Source organism: Rhea americana, unplaced genomic scaffold (genome assembly GCF_003343005.1).
Source record: "Rhea americana isolate MKP2758 unplaced genomic scaffold, rheAme1 scaffold_19, whole genome shotgun sequence".
In the NCBI taxonomy this organism is placed as follows: domain Eukaryota; kingdom Metazoa; phylum Chordata; class Aves; order Rheiformes; family Rheidae; genus Rhea; species Rhea americana.
The window spans coordinates 6,276,807-6,298,070 of NW_028186038.1; the positions used below are offsets into that span (position 1 = coordinate 6,276,807).

A 21,264-nucleotide genomic window follows, 5' to 3' on the forward strand; every position below is an offset into this window, starting at 1 on the left:
TTTTTTTGCTTTATGCTAATGAAAAATGGTTAATATATTTTCCTCTTACATCTTGTGTGGTTTCTAAATGCTATATTCTAAATCTCTCTGTATTTGTCGACATCATTCAGCATGTCACTTTTATTGCGTGCCTGTATCTTCAGCTTTTATCTTTTTCTACTTTATATTCTCTCTCATACATCACAGATTTCTGTTTTTAAGCCTCATCTTCAGACTATGCTTTCAGAAGATTCTTTTAACAGTATAGATATCTGACTATACGGTAAGGCTTCCTGCTTCCAAGATATTCTGAACGCAACACAGCTGTCATACCCACCAAGTCTGACCCACTCGTACAACTCCGAAATARAACCGATATTCCTTTCCCTCCACTCCCCTTCTTCAAAAAGGATTAAAGCTTCTGCAACAACATGTATGTTAGGAACAATCTGAAGAGGTTCTTCAAATATTCACTACTTACTCACCTATTTCTAGGAAGAGATTCATTCTCACTACTCAATCACACCAGGAAGTAACCAGTATTTACACTGTTGATTGAGCTTTCAACTTTAAAAGGAAGAAACTTTGAGACTGGTCTTGGCAATTTCGTCCCCAGCTTGCACCACTCATCCAAATTTCACTATCTCTCTGGCTCTATATACTGTTCCTATAATAAATTTGCTGGAAATCATACATACAGATCCACAGACAAGTTCAGCTGAGTAGAAAACATTAAAACTTTGAACTTAAAATCTGTTATGCATGTACATTTACAAGTAAACAAAAATATTAAATTGCCAGGCAAAATTAGAAACCAATGTAAATAGTGTGCATTTACTTAAACTAGATCTCAGAAAAAGAATTAGAGAGTTGCTCCTCAACAAAAACTTCCAAGCATCCTCAGATATTGCAACAAGCAAATCAAAAGTCTGTGCTTACCCTGAGTTTGTGCTTCATCTAGGAACAGTTTTAGCCTCCTGCTCCTGAGCCCAAAAACTTTTGCTGTTTCATGCAGAAGACCTTGATATGTTAATCCATTCTGACCAACAGGATTTTCCATTAGAAGTGTTCCCACTGTTCCTTTCTGACATTCTAACAAAATAAACAGTTGTATTACTACTAGTGAGGAATAGCATTACTTTTATCTTGGTAAATTAAAATTTAGGACTTGTTCTCCCAGTTCAACCATACTCTCCAATCAACCATACCAAACTACTTATAGATAATTATTCATTAAATAAAATATATGAATTATGGATCTAGAAGCATAAATGACTATTAACAGCTTGACTAACAAAAGAAAATCTTCCAGAATTCCATACAGAGATCAAGTAAATAATCTGCAGACTCTTTATGGAAGATGCAAAATTTTGCAACGGCACACACAAACCACTATTACCTACAGAAACTCACACCAGTGAYTGCCTCCCTATTAAAAAAACATTTAGCCCAACTAGCTTCTCGGTAACTTCATTAAGACTCCACATGGACCAACAGCCTGGGACAGACTCATCTTGGTAACCCAAGATCTGATATATTTCTTTTGTTTTCCAATGAGATGTTTCACAATAGAAATTAGGAGATTAGCAGCTGTGAAACAGAACTACACACACATCTAGAACTTCAGATCAGGTTAATAATATAATTCTTTTGGCTTTTAAGTAGCCTTGAGTTGTGTTTCACAGACATGTTTACATGTCTCAGTCTGTGAGAAGAGCTCACTCCTCCTCTACTATCCTCTTCATTGTCTCACCAGTTTTAGACACAGCCTTTTAGAATAAGCTACATAAGTGAGCTGCTGGCCAGAAACAGGAAAACAGTGTTGAAGGGCTCAGGTTTAAACRCCATTTCTTATCTCAGACTGGCTCTTCTTTCTCTTTTATGAAAGAAATAAAAGTCACCACCTATCAGTGAAAACATATATCTCTCTCCATTGGCAAAACACTGTGTCCAGAACTTAAATCACAAGCTTACTGTGCAAGTGAAAAGCGGTTAGAACCTTACGCACCCTGTGGCTCTGCATTCACCAGCTGCAAGTTGATATACTGGCAGAGAAGAGCATCAGGGAAGCTGAGCAAAGCCGGCGCTGACCCTGCCGTCACGTGTAGAGTCTTCCCGCTRAGACTAAGCAAGTCAGTTTTGCTTATCAGTTCTGAAAAAGAAAATGAAACCAGTCAGGCCATTACAGGGACGCTCACATCTAGCTCTCGCTCCATTAGCTGACAAGGAGTCTTTCCAACTACCAATGTCATTATGGAGGCGCCTCCCTCTTTGAGGTTAGTTTCTCCAAAAAGTATACTTCTCCATTTTGAAAAATGGAAWTGAAAAAAAATATATTCTGGGTTTTTAATAATGCAGAGTACTTGATCAGCTGCTTAAATTTGTTATGTCAACAGAAAACTATGAATTCATTTTTAATGCAAAGAAATGTATGATTAATTATTAAATAAAAACAAAACAGTTTAATATCTGTCAATAAAAACAGTTTAATAACTTAAAATAAGCTAGAAATCATCCACTTCAGCCAACCCTTTCCATCTTACTAGATTAAGACCTAAGATCTTTTCCTCTACCCTAACTTCATTAGCTGAAGCAGCMCTGGATATTTGTTACCATGCAACATCAGGAAGTTTCCTTTGGTAAACTCCAGATGACAATAAACGCAAAATCAATAGCTGGACAAATCATGAGTAAAGCGCTCAGTGTTAATATTTATTACTGTTTAATGTCAACAATAGCTGATGATCCTGCAGAAGTCTCCAGTCATACATATTTAAAAAAGGCGGAAGATGAGACACAATCAAAATACGAACTTGCCTCAAAAGATTTTACAAGTAATGCACCACCACCCTGAAAGCATTCAGATGAGACACTAATGAGGCTTCTATGATACAAATTAAACATGTAAGGTTTCATTCTGTACTACCTACATGAACAGCTGCTCTATCTACTATAGAGGTGTTAAAAAAAAAAAAAAAATCCTGCCAGTACCACCAAAATTAAAGAATACAAGCTAATTAAAGACACAGTAAGAACATCACCCTCCGCTACTGCAGCTGCAAAAGAACTCCAACCACCAAGACCAGGAAGAATAAATTTAATTTCTTGCAAGAATAATGCATGTGCTAGGCAGATGAGCAGGCACATCTGTTATATCCTTCSAACAGGACTTCATTCCCGATCAGCACTACTTGTACACGTTGCAGAGTCTAAGCTTTAGAAAGCTTATTTTCCCTAAGTTCATCTGAATGATTTTTTGAGAGGGACAGATACAATGCTCCTTTTCCCAAGGACTTTCATAAATAAAATAAAATAGAGGTGAAGAGTACCAGATTTCAATCTCAAAATTTTGCCAACAGAACATAAAATTCGATGCATTGTAGAATTCTTCAGAGACTGCCCTAAGGAAGGATGAGAGTTTCCCATACCTGCCCACCTACCCTCAGACTGCTTTCTAAGAAAGAATTTTTAAAAGTTGCTTAAAAAAAAAAAAATCCATTTTTGCTGTGTCTACATTTTAAGAAATACATTACAAACAATCTCTAGGTGTTTTATCTAAAACAGCACAAAATTTCTATCATGTAAAGATTGACTTTTTTAAAAAATAAAGCTTTAAAGAAAAATATCATTGTTGTACCTAAAATTCCATTTTCCAGAATGAAGTGTCTAAGATGGTCATCTGCCAGCTAACTGAACATTTGAGGTGTGGGTGCATGCACATGCATGGTTAAGGGCTTTTTTGTTGTTTCCACTTACAAGAAAGGAATAAAAATATTAAACTGACACAGTAACTAGCACAATTAACAAGATTTCATCATATGGAAAGGGAGACAGCAGCAGCTTTTCCTGGCATAACTTTAAAGCAGCACTGCTTGCAATTCGCCTACATTTACTATGTAATAGGCAGGAAACACCACTAGCAGTAGTTGCTTTACAGAACAAGAAACTTGGACCAAGTAACTTACAGGCTAATATTAYGTATTTGCAGTGATCTAGGCAGGTGCAATAGGGAATGACCTGCTGTAATTGTGGTTTACAGATTTAACAAATCAAACATTTTATATTACAGAACTGTTGACATTTTCATATGAAAAGTCTCATRTACAGTTCTGCCAACAAATTCAGTCTACGTAACTTTCTAATAAATAGTAAGGAAAAGGATCAAATGGATTAGGGGTTTTTTCCACATATATAAYCCACTTGAAAACAAGTAGATATTGCAAGTGCTCATCAATACTAAAATCACTTTTAAAGTCAGTCCTCCCTGCAGCTGAGATTTTCTAAGTGGTAATACTCCCCTAAGGTACCTGGCAGCCTTGTGGCCCTTTAAAAATTCAATGTATTTGGGGAGAAAACAAAAAAAAAAAACTCAAAAAGCATTTTGTACTCTTTTTCCTAAAACAGTGCAAAGAGCAGATTTTTTTTTTTTTTTTAAAAAGTCAACTGAAAGTTATAAAGAGGAAGTAAAAATGTAAAGAAAGAAGATTGGTGGGGGGATTTTGCCTCCTCCCCCCTTTTCTTTAACACTGAATGATTTACAGCTTCATTTACTCTTGTAAGAGGCTCCTTGTCCTGAAAACCGTTAAGATGACAAAGCAGACATCAACAAATACAATTTCAAGGCACAACTTTATTTATGCACCAACAGATTAATAATCCACCTCTCCATCCTTTCTCTTGTAATAACATCCTATTACAGTACTGCCTGTCTTGCAAATGGTCTTATTTTTCTTACTGGGGGTTTACCATCCTGCGTCCATAAGCATTTACAGTTAACAAGGAACAGCAGGTCATTCTTTGCCTTCACCCTGTATAAGGAGGCCCTTCCTTGGTCTCTATGCTCTTTCAATTCCAGATTAGGGAATTCTCTGTTAAAGTTCCCCACATTACACAATTAGTAAGTTTTAAAAAATAAAAATAAATAAAAAAAAACTCCTTACTCCAGGGTATCACAGGCAACAACTCATAGCGCATCTGTATACTGGGGTTCTTTAAGAACCAACAAGATCAGAGCTTGTACACTACTCAATTATCTTACACACTCACTCACAGATAAGTGGAACAACTGGGGGGGCATAAGCTCAAGAAACTGAAGTTGTCAAAAAAAAACCCCACTGATTTAAGAAAAGAACATTAGCTACTTCCATTAAACTTGAGTGCAAAAAAGCGGTCACAGTAAGTTTATAAAGTTTTCAACAACCTAGAGTTAGAAGAAAGTCACTAGCAATTATTTTTGTAATCTGATTTGAGCCCAGCCTCTTTCCTTTAAATGACTTTTCATAAAGTAAATGTAAAATGAGGTAAATTATCCTTGGTATCTGAAATCAGTATAAATAACAGAGGCTGCTCAGAGTTTGCAGTTACTCAAAATACATTAATTCACTGTCAGGGAGGAAATGTTTATCTCATTATTTCTATTTTGCACRAAGAAACAGGAACATGACATACATTTACCCTGCCTTAAGACGAGAATTGTCTCATTTTATGCCATTACCCAACTCTAAGCATATCTTCATTACAATTCGAAAACAAGATGATAAAGTCTGCTGCAAGCAAGGTGGACAGCCCTAGAAACTCCAGGAAGGAAAATAAGGAGCCAGAAATATCATTTGACTTGGCCATAATTTTATTAGCATAAGTGGCAACAATTCAGCAACGACTCGTCTTGAGCACGCAACCTTTTCTATGCAATTCACGTTAGACAGAGTAGCTGGTACCGATTCCATGTTTTAAACACTAAACCACAGGTAAGCCTCACCAGCAATACCCACAGAGGTGGGCAGATAAGCAAAGGGATTGCATCCTCACTGAACTGAATGTCAAGAATTTCAATTCTACTCTCTAGCAGCTTAAGGAGTTATTTCCTTTTTACATGCATCCAGATCTGATCCTTCAGGAAGCCACATCCTAGATCACTGCCAATCTGCAAAAGTGAATTTGATAATCCAATCTTTCCAAGAGAATTTTCATGTTGTTAAGATGACAGTGGGCAGGGAAAAATCCCTCTCTGCCCAAACCACTTTTTTTTTTTTTTTTTTTTAAAGGATTGAAATCGTTATGTCAAAAGGAAAGTCCCCAAATTGTATCTATACAGCCTAAATGATATGGAAAGGAAAATAAATAAATGAATAAAGCCTTTCCTACCACAATAGAAAAGGTTCTCTGAGAAAGAGGGGAAGCTTAGGTATTCTTTACCACTTTCTCTTCAGGATTTCAGGATTAGCAGATTTTGCTGCATCTTTTTTCTTGTCAGAAGCAGGAAACAAGCCAAATATGCAGCTTCTGGCTTCTTACAGTCTTTACTGAGTTGAGAGCTCCCCAACTCTTCTTGGCCTTTTACAAATCTTCTCTKAATATCTGAGATAGTAATAAATCATGRTAATTTATATCCACCTCTGTAATCATGTACCATTCTGCTATCATTTTGTTGCACTGTATAATTGCTATTTGGAAAATGATGTAAAGGAAAAGTATTTCCTCATTCAGAACAGAGCTGAAACTTGGGGAAGATATTGAAAGATCCAGAATTTCCTAAAAATAATCTATAAGCAAAAGCAAAGAAGGATCATTCGATATGATTAAACTCTTCAGTTCAACTGAGCAYAACTCTGAAAGAGGTTTTATCATAAAAAGCTAAGTGGATTATATTGGATAAAGGTCCAGTAAGAAAACCCCAAAACACTCTTCAGTAAGTAGTTTCAAGGGATAACATACAAGAAATTAAAAGTAGAGACAGTAACAGCAATACTACAGACCCAAATGAGAGTATTCCTCTAATATGCCATAGGCATGAACTAGTGCTCCTTAGTAGTCCTGTAGGCAGCTCAGGACAGACATTCACAACAATACAGTTAACCACCTCCTCTTTAAATAYTGCTTCAGTAATATTTCTTTGAAAATACACAAGCAAGGTTTCTGCAGCCATTGAGCTCCCATTTCTGCAGTATTTTATGGGGGTTTTTTTGTTGCTCATTTTAGACTTGAAYGTGCAGAAACAGGCAAATAACCCTAACAACAAAAAATAATTACTGTTGAAAGATCTCTGAAGCTATATCATGGCATGGTCACTACAAGTACTCTTYCTGTATCCACTCAGTAAATCATTTGATTACTAGTGTAATCATCATCATAATGCACTGTACTTTTTTTTTTTTTTTTTGAAGATATTTTTGCTAACATATCAGAATTTTATATATGTAATAATAAAACAGAATATCCATGTCAGAAGAAAGCAAGTCAGTTTGCTGCTAAGGTCTCTTGGTCACTAATTGCAGTATTTTTCATAATGTTTTGCCTCTCTTGTATCAGCTATTTTATCTTTGTAATGAACCCAAACTATCACTCTATATATAACCCATAGAAGACGTTTTAYGTTTTCATTTGTTAGTAGAACACAAGCTCATGCTACAAAAATATTCTGATAGATTTTTCTAAACAGAAGAAATACAGAAATCCTCAAACTTCTTTACAGTAAAAAACTAACAAAAATTTTTTCTCTCTGCAGAGGAATCAGTTTGCCATCAGTAAATAGTATAGCTGGGAACCAGCAGAAACACTTTGTGAAACAGATGAGCATCATTTAGCAGCAGCTTTTGAAAACATTTATATGTGGCTATAAACACATCCTCATAAACTATGTACTAGAAAATAAAAAGTTTCCTTGTGTGTTTTCTTGGCAATTTTGCATATATAAGAGGAAAAAAAACATACAGTAAATCACTTAAGTCCTAACTGCTGCTGGAAGGACTTTCAGTTTTTATTGCTTTACTCCACTTACCTGTTTTCCCATTAAAAATAGTCAGTTTTGAATTTTTAAGACCAAAAATGCAGGACACAGCATCTACAAGTCTAGTGAAGTTCAATGTATTATCTCCTTTTGGATTTTCCAGCARCAACACACCATCTAAAATCAAAATTAAGAAATTAAAATATAAGATGGAAGCAATAACTGTGTTTCAATAATTTTTCTAATGAGTTATTCTAATGACTTTCAGTAAGTTTTTAAGTCAACATAGAACTAGCAACATCACATACTTCCAGAATTTTTTTGTAGTAGGAAAGAAAAAAAARAGAAGAAAAAACAAAATTGACTCAAGTCTATTACTGTAGATTAATCATAATGGAAATTATGATTGTTTTGTTAACACAGCAGTCAAATTATGTCACTGAATTACAATCCAGTATTGTATTGATTTAAAAATGGCAAACGGCATGCTAAGATCACAAGTGTAATTATTTAGGTAAGTTCATTATAATTTAGAAAGTAGTCTGGAAATTATGTCACATAGAGCATACTRCTTTTGACATGCATTCTAGCAATTTTTTTCTAGACAAGTTTGAAATTTGTATTAATGTTGCTCTTCTTTTAATGTAAAACCCAACACTGAAATACATTTAAGAACATCCTTGTGGTTACAGAAAGTGCTTCTGTTTATCCAAAACCATCACCAGATGCTCTATTTTAACTATTATTTTAAGTTTTATACTTTAAACTGCACCTTTTTCACAGAAAAGGCATCACGTGCAAGTACTGCAATACATGAAACACTGCTTTTTATGAATGTATTTCAAAGAATATTTAAAGCTATTGCTGGAAGGGAATTCACATCATCTTTCAAACAACCTCGTTTCCACTATTCATCATTCTGTTTTCTAACTAATCTTATTTCAAGACTACCAATGACAGATCAAAAATGATACATTCCTACCTTGCTCTGTCCCATTAACACAAACTTTGAGGTTGACATAGGCACAGGCTGGACCAACAGAGTGACACAAACCACCTCTGACRAGTGTAATTTCTAGCTCTGATCCCTTCAGCTAAAAATAATAATAATAATTTAAACATTGTTTTATTTTAAAACATAACCAAAATAGCTTCCTTAAATATGACACATGAAGATACTGTTTTGTTGCATTAGACAATTATATGATAACATAATAACATAGCAAGTTTTGCCGTACCTTCCTTCAGAGAGAGTTCTTCYGATATGAATCATTTATCCTTAATGCATGCCAAAGTAACAGCAATATTCAACACATAAGAAAAATATGGACTAAAAGGCGTAATTTTTGCAAGTGTTCAGTGCCACAGAATAGTGATAAAAGGCTCCAAAAATATAATCCAAAAGTGACTACAGTTAAGAAAGGAAGAGCCTTGCATAGGCAATTCAGAGTAGCTGAGGACAGGCTCCCTCCTGCTCCACTGGTCTCCACTGGTCACAGCCAACAGCCAGGAACAGTGCATGTCCCGGTGTCACATCAGCCTTCACAACTCTCCCCCCATTAGCAATTAGCGAATCATTTAAAACCTGAAACAGCCTAACAAGAAATGGAACAAGTATTTTTCTTCGCAAATGAGACAAGAGGATGAGGACACTTGAAAATTTTTAGCAATGCTACAGAAACAAATCTATTTTGCAGAGGTCTTAAACCACAGCTGTATCTACAAGACTGCCCTTTCTCAAGCAGAGCTATCTTCTTGAAGTGAGCACAGATTAGAATTGCTAATGGACTCCTGTCAATTTTCTATAAGAAAAACATTCTAAAAATTCTCCTTAATTACAAGTTAAATTTCTAATTAAACAAAGTGCGTTCAGATGCCAAGTGGCCATTTCAACCAAATTTCTCACAAACGCAGAGCAGTCTGATAAAGGTCAGCAGAGCTCAGATGGCAAACAGTGGCAATGGCAAGTGCATGCTCTTYGGGTAGCTCCTCTTACAATCCAGGGGAAAACACTTCGAAAAGCCAATCTTATTTTGTGTTTACTTTCTTTATTAGCAAATAAAAATTCAGATTAATTAGTCAGTTTTTTCTCACAGTATTTTTTTAAACAACTACTAAGGATTTTGTTGTCTCTCAGAGCCAGTCTTCGGGAAAGTAGKTCGTAATTAAGGCTTTGCATCAAAAACCGATCCTATATAATTTCACAGAAATACTGAGCTCGAGTGTATTCAAAATATTCCAGAAGACATAGCCTGCATTTCATTTTTGTCTCAGTCTCTATGTACATTAACATCATGCAGACTTCTGTTATTCCTTCTGATAGTTTTCAGAAATTTGGTGCAATGATCCTGCCAGAGTTGACTTCATCTATGAAGGCACATGTGCAATTACACGCTTTGACCTTGTAACTTATACCTGCTTTCATACCTCAAAGTGTGCAACCGCCATACAGCTTTTTCCTTGCCAACACCGCTTAGTGAGCCCCAGGAGCACAAGAGAGAGYTCCTGCGTAATTCGATTCCGGTTCACACGTTCAAAGTCTTTGTGCCAGGAACGATCAGCACAGAAACGCACGTGCAGTTAGGACTCCAGGAAGGGAAGATCACTAACTGTAGCCAGGCCTGATGCACAAAGCTAAATTAATTGCTCACATGGTGCCTTAGCACACCACAAAAGGCAAATTACTACACCAAAAGGGCTTTTTCAGAAGGGCTTTTTCATTTCAGATATTCGTATTTACCGATGTCGATGTGACAAGAGAGCTGCCTCAGAGCACAGAGCATGCAAAGCGGAACACCTGTCCTCAGCACTAAATCCCTGCAGTCCCAGCAAGTGAGAGGAAGACTTTAAAATTACATCGAAACCTCAGTGATCTGATTCCATCTGCCACCTTTATTTACATCCTACCAGTCTGACTAAGAGGGCAGAGGCCGGCGCGCTCCGTGAGCGTGGCTAACACGCACGTGTGCAGACGGCCACCCCCAGCCAGCCGCGGCCAACGCGGCCGAGCTGGGCAGCACGCACGCGAGCGCTCTCGCGACGTTGCAAGCGCTAGTGATCGTTTTACTCTGAAAGGCTGTCAAGTCGGTATTTACTTGCTAAGTTTATTTTTTTGTCTCAGACTACCATACGTTACAGTTTGGGGTATCTAAATTACACAACAACTCACAGTTAATGTTTGGGTTTGACAAGATTTCCACGCCTAAGATTTTAAGCTAAGGGACAGGAACAGTCAGCACTACAAACATTAAGATCGTCATATTCCTATAAACTTACCCACGAACTGCAAGAGCCACACAGAACTGCCTGCCCAAAGCGCTGGCTCAGCTSTGATTTCAGAAGCTTCCCCGGCCCGAAGCCTTACCTCCGGGCAAGCACGCAGCCTCACCCACAAGCCTCCCGCTAACTCGTTGGCGCAGAGCTTCAAAAACAGAACGGATGTCTCGTGTCTGCGGACATCCAGACAACTACTACCAACTACGTCAAAAACCACTAGCACCATCTGCCAGGGGAAGATCTTACTCCACAGACAGCACTATTTAAAACAAATGTTCCAGACTCATCTTTTAACTTTTCATAACATGATTTTCTTCACTAGACTCTGATTATTTAAGATTTCAGAACACAAAAGCAAGAGGAAAAAACCATTTGCACGCACATCACAGTTTTCACAGAAAGATGTAGCGGTCAGCGTTAAACTCAATATAGAACACAATTTCAGAGCTTGGCTATGGACACAAGTATTTCCCAGCATTACACTAGGCAAAAGTCTGATTACTGATGTTTCAGCCTCTAAAGAGGAGAGAAATATATACATATGTGTATATGCATGTTTTGTGTGTATATATATATATATACACACACACACACACGCGCACACACAAATATATATACACACACACAAAATATAAAGCTTCTATATATGCTTACAATATAAAATATTTTAATATAGAAAATAACTAGCTTTTATACAATGTATAGTTATAAATTTATATTCATGTTTATATATTCAAATTAAAAATCAAGAAAAATACAAAACCAAAAAAATCACATTTTATAGAAAACATTTTAAAGTAACGTCTTCTTTCATTTTCCTAACCATCTGTAGGATAATCACTTAAGTACATGAATTCATATACATTAAATTCACTTTTYCTAGCTGCTCCACATTCTAATTCAGATCTGATGTTGACTTTTAACATCAAACTGTCCATCAGCATCATCTAGGTTTATACTCTTCACAATCAGATAAATACCTAGAAGAAATACCAAAGTATTGTCCCTTATTCTTCAAGCTCAACCACCTCTGCTTTTACATACTTTACTCTCTCCTCATGTGATTGTCACTAAGTGAAACTATTAGCCTTGAAAAGGYCAAATATAATGTTGTTTCAAATTTGTACTCCATTAGTAGGTTTAAAACATTTCCTTACACACACTGTTTAGCAAAATGGATGAAACGCATTCTTTCTTTGCRACTATTCCCAGACCCAAAGTCATTCTGTAATGCAAACTTGTAACTTTCTGGTTTAGCCTGACATTTAGTTTGAAGAGTCCATCTYGTCCACAATTCTGTTAGAAGTGCCTTCTGAATATGTTAGGTTTATGTAAAACAACGGCAAAAGCCTTCTGAAAAAACATCAGAACAAGCAGTCAAAGAAAAACAAACAAAATGGGTCAAATCTGGTGCTGAAAGACTATCTGTAAAATCTGTGAAACTCTGCATTGTTACGAAAGACTGAATATTAGAAATATAGCCAAAAGGCAAAATTTAGAATATGAAGAGCTTTTCTAATACAAAAGTATTAGAAAGTAAGGAAACCAGAACAATGATATTTTGCTGTCCAAGTAATGAACTAATTCAAGTACAAGTAACCATCCAACCTCTATTATTAATTACATAGTGACTGCCTAAGGTATGCATTGAGGTACCCAAATGGCTTCATTTCTGAGAAAACTAGTCACACAAAGCCCAACCAATTTCTTTTTAAATCATAAAGATGAATATGGAAATTCATAAATATGAAAGTGTCCACTATATCCCATGAATACGTTCTGACATACACACTTTCTGTAAAGAGTTTTTCAGTTAAAAACAGATAACAACATGATTTTTTTTTTTTTTTTTTTTACCTGTGTTTTCTCTTGGATAAGAACTTCTTTTGAGGTAGGCACTGGGTATGGCTTCAGGGCAGCCTTGACTGTTGCAAAAATGAAATCCATATGCTCCTTAACAACAGTATCCAGGTAGTCACCTTCTGGATTTGATCTGTAGTACACTGTAATCTCATCTGTAGGAACCAGATTTCGCTGAAGGATAGACCAGAAGTATTAGTAATGACAGTAAGGTGACATCTGTATACACAAACTATAAAGAATATTTGTTAAATGTTGTTTTTTAAAAAATCTTAAATATATGAACTAGACATTCATTAAAAGCTCCCACACAAATTTTAGAACAGACAATTCTTTTGTCAGACAAGCAAGAGGCTTGAAATGTTACAAGTTTTTTCAAAGGGCAATGAMAAAAACTGACTTTACTGAGAATGTTTCATTTTCAAATTCATTTATCAACTCTCCATCTTGAAGTACTGAAAGCCTATCAAATTTTATTTAAAAGGTTTGGTTTTTGTTTTTAACACACTTTTTTTWAAAACAAAACAAAACAAAACAGCATTTTCATGATCTGTTAGTCTGAAATGAAACCCCCAGTTCTGGTCACTATTGAACAATTGCTCAACCACTGACATTTTCGTAATGCAGAACAGTCTTCAAACTATTTTGATACCAGTTTTGAAGGTGGCCACTGGACTTTTCTTATGTTTTCACACTATTTGTCTCCTATACTGATGACTTCAGAAAAATGACAATTACTCTGAAAGGCACACTTATGGGTACTGAATTATATTAGAATACTGTTTTATTAAGAACATGGCTACAAAGGGGAAAAAAAAGCGAAAAAACTGCAGAGATTAGCAGATTTGGAAATTAAAGTTAAAATACTGATAATTGCTGAGATGACATTTGTATAATCACTGATCAAAAATCCCTTTGCATTTTTCATCTCTTGCACACTTTGCTATTAGCAAAGTGTTAGGAATTTAGAAAAAAGAATGACAGAGTAAATGCATTTCAGCATAGTAAGTTATTAATAAATAGCCAACACTAAAATTGCATACTCTAGTCCTTTAAATGAGAATAAATTAAACTGTGTCACTACAGAAGTAAATTTAATTCATCCAGTAACTTATGCAACTTAATCACTTTCCTTTCTGTTTTTATTCTACACAGTATTGATATAAGTTTGTCGTCCTTCATACTTGCTCATACAAGTCCCATAGAAATTATCTCTACWCAATCTCTGGCAGGAGGAAAATTCAATTTAGATAAAACATATTCCACGTTTGCAACAGGGCAATGAGAGGATTTGAGTTTTTTTTTTGTCTTAACTTTTAAAGTTCTAAAAAATAATTTAAAGTTATTAAAATTATTTGTGCAGAGTTATATATTACTTAAAGTTCTCCCCATATTAAAGGTTCTTTACATTCATCATCACCTCTCTGCTTTATTGGCACGAAGTACAGATATTCAGTGCAGCTCCTTCTGCGTTAACATTGTAGAGAAAAGAAAGTTATATTGGTTCAAAGTGCCTTAACATAAATATCAGATAGCATCCTTTGTATATATGATTAGAAAAATTTAGAGTCAAAACATTAATGTTGATAAACAAATCAGTGCCAGAAACGCCTCATACAAGTTTGCTRCTTTTAGCAGCCTAATCCAGCTCATGTAACACATCGTAACTGCTGCRGAAAAGAACATAATACTTAAGCAAGAGGAAAGATATGGATGAGAGCTCTTTAACTGAGACTGAACCATTGTTATGTAGCTGAAAAGAGAAAATGAGGTTCTTGGTATCAAAAATTAGTTCATTCACTACAGATGATGTCTACATAAGCTCATGGCTCAACCCTCGCTACTTAAGAGTACAAAGGTTTAAAATGAAAATAATTGTTTCTAGCCATTTATGTGAGATCTGACAGATATTCAGGAGAATAAATGATACATGGCTGCACATCTCAATTAAGGTCAGTTCTCTCTACATACTAACAAAAAATTGTTTAGAAATAAAAWTTTTCATTCCATCGTTTCCTAACCTTTTTGCGAAGCTTCTGAATGCGATTAATCACTTCCCGGGCAACTCCTTCATCCACCATTGACTGGTCTGGGGTAACATCTAGCAGAACTAAAACCTGAAGACATTTGAACAGATAACAATCTTTTAAATAAGCCCACATTAATCCACTCAGATGCACATTTTTAATAGAACCACTCAGTTATGTCATGTTGAGAGTGCAAGAGAGTGCTTTAACAGCTCAAAAATCTAAGAGATAATCTCACAGTAGCTATTGTTCATTCTTTAAGGACCAAAGAAAGCCACTCCAGCTTTCACCTTACAATTTTCATTTTACTTCTAAAAGRATACTTCCCTTGAACCAAAAACCAGAAACTACCGATAAAATACCTGAGCATCAGAATGTGCCTCAAACTGGGCAGACCCTCCAGCAACCTGATCAAAAGTATACATGAGACGAAGATCTTCCCCATGCAATTCATGTCCTTCTACAACAATGGTGCCTGCATTAATAGCAAATGAAGAACTTCTCTTAAAAACTGCAGTAAGAACTTTTCTTAATTCAAAAAGCATAAAGCAAATATCAAACCTCAAATATAGGAAACGCACTACATCTTCAATACAGCTAAACAGAAATTAAACACTGGTTAAGAAACACCAAACTATCCCAAATTCAGATTCTTCCATACCAGTACTCCCAGAAGCAACAGAACTCAATTAAAACATAGACTTCAGAAACTATATAACATTTGAATGAAACTGAGTAAAATATAAAAGTTACCTGCATACTGAATTCAATTAAAATTTATATTCTAGCAGATAAATAGGCAGATATATCTGGAAAATTCATAACCCCCTGCAAATCTGCAACTGAAACAGCCCCTTTAGAACAAGAACTGTCACAAGTGTACTCAGCTCAAATTTGGCTGTCTTACGCAAAAACTTATTCTTTATTCCATTTTCTACTTATGAGAGCACTTAAACAGGAGAACAGTGCAAGTTTAGTATAYATGACCACTTTCATCCTACCGTTGACAACACTTAAAAATAAAGRAAGAAAAACTTTTCTATTCTTATTAGCATGACATTTAATTGGGATGGTAAGTGGAAACAGGCCTTAAATTTCCTGAAGTCTATGGAAGGATACTTTTGCATCTGTTCCTATAAATTCTTTATTAACGCATAAATGAAGAGTAATTGCTTGAATTCTTCTTACAGATCCAAAATCCTATGGCTCTTTCTCAGGTCAGCATTGCCACCATTTGGTGGTTTGTGCCACTACCTACCTGTCTCTTGGAATTTTTCTAGCTGTTCACTCTTCAGCTCCTTGATTGCAGCCATGACAAGCTTAAAGGCACCTTTCAAGCGCTTCCCAAGCACCATGTGATCCGGTTCTGCTCTCAGCCGAATTCCATACTTATCTTTATCAGTAGACAATGTCACTTGACGTACATTAAGTTCCTGTATAAACACCAAAAGAAAAAACAAAGCTAAAGAACAGCCATCTCTGGCAACTGTTGGAAAGAGTACTAGAAAGGGATGACAGTACTAGGGTAGTCAAAACACTTAAGCTGCCAATTTTCTATACTGCTGCCTTTACAGAGTAATTTGTCAACACAGACCAAACCAATACTCAAGTTGTTCTTAAAAGAGCATCTCATTCTCATTTTCAGCCTTTAGGATGATTTCTCTTTCATCAGTATACACTTGTCAGCTCACAATTCAAGTCAGAGCCCTATTCAACAACCTTTTTATTTTACTGTTACAACTGCCTGAAGAGATAAAGCTGTTACCTTTGTGTGCAACAGCATCAGAAAACAGTCTGGCAAGATTCACGATGAAAAGCTCTGTTAAAAATATTCCCTTCAGTATCTAYTTAGCCAGAAAAGTATATCTACAATTTTACACTCTAAGGTTTACATTGTCTCGTATTTCCCCATTTTGTCTCCTCCCTTATATGTTTACACTACCTCTTTACTGCACAGAAACATACCYTGCTTCACAGTGCAAAAATCCTGAAGATAATTCAGTGTCCAGTGGCAGTCAAAAAAGCTAAACCTTTCACCATGTTCACAAGGGGTCCCAAGACCAAGGATATCATTTTGCTACTACCTAAAAACCCAGGAGCACCCACATCTCAAATAACGCATGTTGTTTTTGTCCCTGTATCTGAAGGAGAACACAGTTGAGCTACAGAACATTTACAGAAGAGCAACTGATTCAGGACAGAGTTGCTACTGTATGAGAAGAGACCACGTAAGAACATTAAAAGTCACCATTAAAAACAAAAAAAGACCGAGAGAAGGACCGAGAGAAGGACCTTCATTGGAMACCCTGATCATGATACAAAGCCAAACTTGAAAATACACAGTAAACCTCTCTGCTCTGCACTTAATCTTGTCTGAAAAACAGGTACATTGCACGTTATCAGTAACATCAAGAAACAGTACCTCCTATAAACAGAGTAAGACCGTACCCCARCGTTGCTCAGAATCTTCAAAAAGCGTCTTCCCATTTCCTTGCTTTATCAAGTCAGGTAGGAAACACACAAGCAGGACTTCATAATACAAAATTCAAAGCTTTACACAGCATCTCAGACTCCCTATTCTTGGTGTAATGTGTCAGGGACAGAGCTGAGGACTCCTGTGACAAGCACACAACTCCCCTGCTCTTACAAAACTCAGCACATGCTTGGAGCACATTTCACTGTAATCCCATGGATTGTCTGTCACATTGCCCAGTGTCTGAGGCATTTTATGTTTAAATCTCTACTTGAACGATGTTAAGAGTTCTGATCAACGTGGTACAGAACACATTTGACACACAAGCCGATCCAAGCCTTGTAGATGGCAGAAGAAAAAGTCAGTGTGAAAGAATTAGTAAGTAGCCAAACATTTAGACTGAAGGAATACTTAAAGGGATACTTCTATTTTTACAGTCTTTTTCCCCAGGAAGCCCTACTGACCTGAGGAGCAAGGAATGAACTGAATCTAATCTAATCTAATAAATCTTTTAGGAGATCTAATGACAAACTATGTACTTTAGAAATTCTGTTTTAATGGGGTGCTCTTGGGAACAAGCTTAAGTAGAATGAAAAGTGACAAACATGGGCAGACGGAGGGAAAGAGTAATCAAAAAATAACACAAAGTTTGAAGATACTTTCTATTTTGGATCTGACTTGATATATTACATACAAGCCTACTTAGCCAGTACAGACTTTCTATACCGATTAGATAAGGAAATCATTCTTCTATATATAGTATTAGTTATAAAAATAGAATGGTTCTTTGAGAAAAGCAATTCCATTTTGGGTTTGTTTCTGTATCTTAGGTTTGTTTCCATCTGCCTCATTGTAGTGCTTTAAAATAATTTTTTAGTTTTATTTGCCAAACAAATCATAATCAATGACTCAGCACATCTTTCGAGTCTCAAACACAAAGAATGAGACCGAGACAAGTGGTCCTTCCTACTCCTCCTAGGATGGCCCACATATTCACACATTCACAGCACTACCCTAGAGCTTTTATGTGCACTAGGGCTACACTTATCGGTGTCAACGCTCCCTGCATCAGACATTAGACAGATCCGAAACCCGCTGACCAGCCACATCCAGCTTTCAGAACAAAGAGAGAAAAATGTCAGGACTGTGCTTCAGCTGCGCCGGGCTCTAAGTGACACTTCTAGAGAGGAAATTAATATTGATTATGCAATACTGGGAAAAAGAAAAAGGAAAGACCGATCTCACACTACCACAGTTCTCATGTCACAGTTCAACCCATTCTTGGATTCAATCCATCAGTTTACTGACATCCCTAACATTATGAAATACTGGAAGACCTTGAATCYGATGAATAAGAAGTCAATTATCACTATTTTACCGTAGCCATTGATAGAAAGGGGGCTGAAGGGTACACTAAAATGGAATGCAAAAGAGATTTGGACAGTGCACACAGTAAAACTGACTCAGATAAAAACCTTTCACAGAAAGTACTTATGAAGAGCAGCCATGAATTAGCACTGGAAAAAGCTTCAACTGGTAATGCTTATAGAGAAACTGTTTTCAACAGTGTTGCTAAAAGCCTTCTGCATTCATTTCCTTCAGAGAGCTTGGTCATTTTTACATAACAGTTGCATCATTTGCAGCAGCGGGTCAAGTTCCATAGCCTGGACAGCTCTAATACTAGTTTTAAATTCTACTTTTTTAAATAATTTTTGTTTCGATGATGAAAGGGAGAAGTGCAGGTCAAAGAACACTGTCATGAAATCATTCCCAATTTATGCTCTTGAACATATGCATTCTGTCCAATATTATACACCATTTCAGCTCCTTTAGAATATCCTGCATTTCTTAGCACATGAAGAGCTCCYATTTAAGTGCAAGTCTTTCTCTCCAGTCATACAGCCAGTTACAACGATGGAAGTCTTGGCATTTGTCCCCAGGCAACACAGTGGAACATCTAGGTGACAAGTGATCACGTATCCCAAGGAAAGACTGCAGTAGCAGAAAGAAGTTAAGACCGAACAAAAAGAACAGTGTTGCTTAAGCCTTTCCTTCTTCCACCACTGCCTTCCACAGCAGTTTCAGAACCCCCCAAACTTACAGTGAATCAATGCCCTATTTAGCTCCCTGTTCAGCGAAGCAATTATCACGCCCCTGCACTTAAGGCTGCTAACTGTGAAAAATTATACCTAGAAGAGCTCACAATTTCAAATGCAATAATCAAATGATAGATTTTACTCTTAACAACCATTGGTTTGCACGATGTTTTGAAATGGCCAAAAGCTACAAAAAAATTAGAAGGCATACTAACATAGTAGCTTCCTCCCTGCCCTTATTTTAGATTTACATCTGGCTCAGCCATATTTGTTACTGGATTTTTTTTTTTTTTTTTTTTTTTTTTTTTTTAAGAAAAAACACTCTTCCCTCTATTTTTTCTATTTTTCTGCCACTGCTTGATGTCCTCTTCACAGATGTGTAAGAAAAATGGATATGAAGTATATTTGTAATGAAATTTAATTGAATATAAAGCCCAAGAAAAAACCCTACAAACAATATTTTAAAGTAATCAAAATAGGCTTCGTGTTTTCATTAAAACTTTGTAACTGTGGCACTGCAGCTTTAAAGCAATTTATAGCATAAACAAATAAAAATGAAATTTACTTATTTATAGACAAACTCCTTCATCTAATTTAAAATATTACTGATTTTTAAAAGACTGACTAAAAGCTGAATGCCCAATCAGTTTACAGAAAGCTCAAAAAGCAAGAAAGGTTACTTTCCTTCTGAATGGCAGGACTTTTATCCTAAGATAGATTTAAAAGTAGGGCATGTTGCATTTCTCTAATGGATACACATTAAAGAGAATATTGCAGTGGTATGCAGAAGAGGATGACTAAAGAAATTATATAGACTAGTATCTTATCTACTTGACATTTTATTTCCTAAATAACATCTTCAGTATGTTCTTACCTCAAGGATGTATTTCTCCAAAGACCTGATGTTTTCTAGAGCCTCTGGATCTTGGTGGATAACAACTACTTCTTTCAGAGGATACTGGGGAAAGGGGAGAGAGGGGAAAAAAGTCTGGTTTCCTCCTTTCAAACGAAAATAAGAGCTTCAGAAATTATTATTTCATCATCATTGGAAGTTTTTGCTGTTGAATTACGCTTGCTATTCCAAAATTAGTTATACTTAATCTTCCCAAATTTATCCCAAGGTTACACAGCTATTGCACATTCACAAGGTATTATTAAGAAGTGCTGAAGAGTTCTAACCTTTACTGGAATGGTTTTTCTATCTCGGATTACTCGTCCAAGCTCAATAACAGACTGCAAGCAAGAAACGGCACTTTCAATTTTTTTGTCAATCAGATCCTCCCTAGGATAAAAAGGAAACATTACATGGGTTTGTTTTCTTTACATCTGCTTGAGCAGATTTAAAGCATTTTGCCCCATTTCACAGAAATTTCTAAGAAACTGGATAATACCCTGTTTGGGGTAACATAAAAAATGAGCAGATATGTTTTCCTCCTTTCTGTGAGAGAAGAGTGTGGAGAATGAATTTGCTCAAAAAAAAAAAAAAAAAAGCTATTTTTAAAATCATCTTTTATTAGTACTGCTCACAAGATGATGATTGACTGAGTCAAACTACCTACTCTATTAATATTTAATGAAAAATAAAATTTACATTAATAACATCGTAAGAAGATGCAAAAGAGATATTATAAATAGGATTCTTATAATGACAAAAATACCTATATGCAACCATCTCACTGGATCTCAATTTATAACCCTTCCTAGGAATCCTACATATTTTAGCTTGATGTTTTATATAGTTCTGTCATTGTTCCTGGCTTCCTGTTTTTTTTTTTCTGGTTTGTTTTAACACTCTTCCATTCTGAGCCAGCTTGCTTTTTTAAATTT

At 36.0% G+C, this 21,264-nt stretch overlaps 1 protein-coding gene across 3 annotated transcripts in view; it reads right to left on the reverse strand.

Moving 5' to 3' along the window:
* The window catches only part of IARS1 (isoleucyl-tRNA synthetase 1), a 96,185-nt gene that overhangs the window by 3,108 nt on the left and 71,813 nt on the right, over positions 1–21,264 (reverse strand). For all 3 annotated transcript variants that reach the window (XM_085302468.1, XM_085302466.1, XM_085302467.1), the window contains 10 exons: positions 20,617–20,719; positions 20,312–20,395; positions 16,127–16,301; positions 15,231–15,343; positions 14,863–14,958; positions 12,839–13,015; positions 8,688–8,799; positions 7,757–7,882; positions 1,988–2,131; positions 919–1,071 (listed from right to left, as the gene is read on the reverse strand). In XM_085302468.1, coding sequence (XP_085158594.1) covers positions 919–1,071; positions 1,988–2,131; positions 7,757–7,882; positions 8,688–8,799; positions 12,839–13,015; positions 14,863–14,958; positions 15,231–15,343; positions 16,127–16,301; positions 20,312–20,395; positions 20,617–20,719 — 1,283 coding nt within the window. The remainder of the gene's footprint in view (positions 1–918; positions 1,072–1,987; positions 2,132–7,756; positions 7,883–8,687; positions 8,800–12,838; positions 13,016–14,862; positions 14,959–15,230; positions 15,344–16,126; positions 16,302–20,311; positions 20,396–20,616; positions 20,720–21,264) is intronic.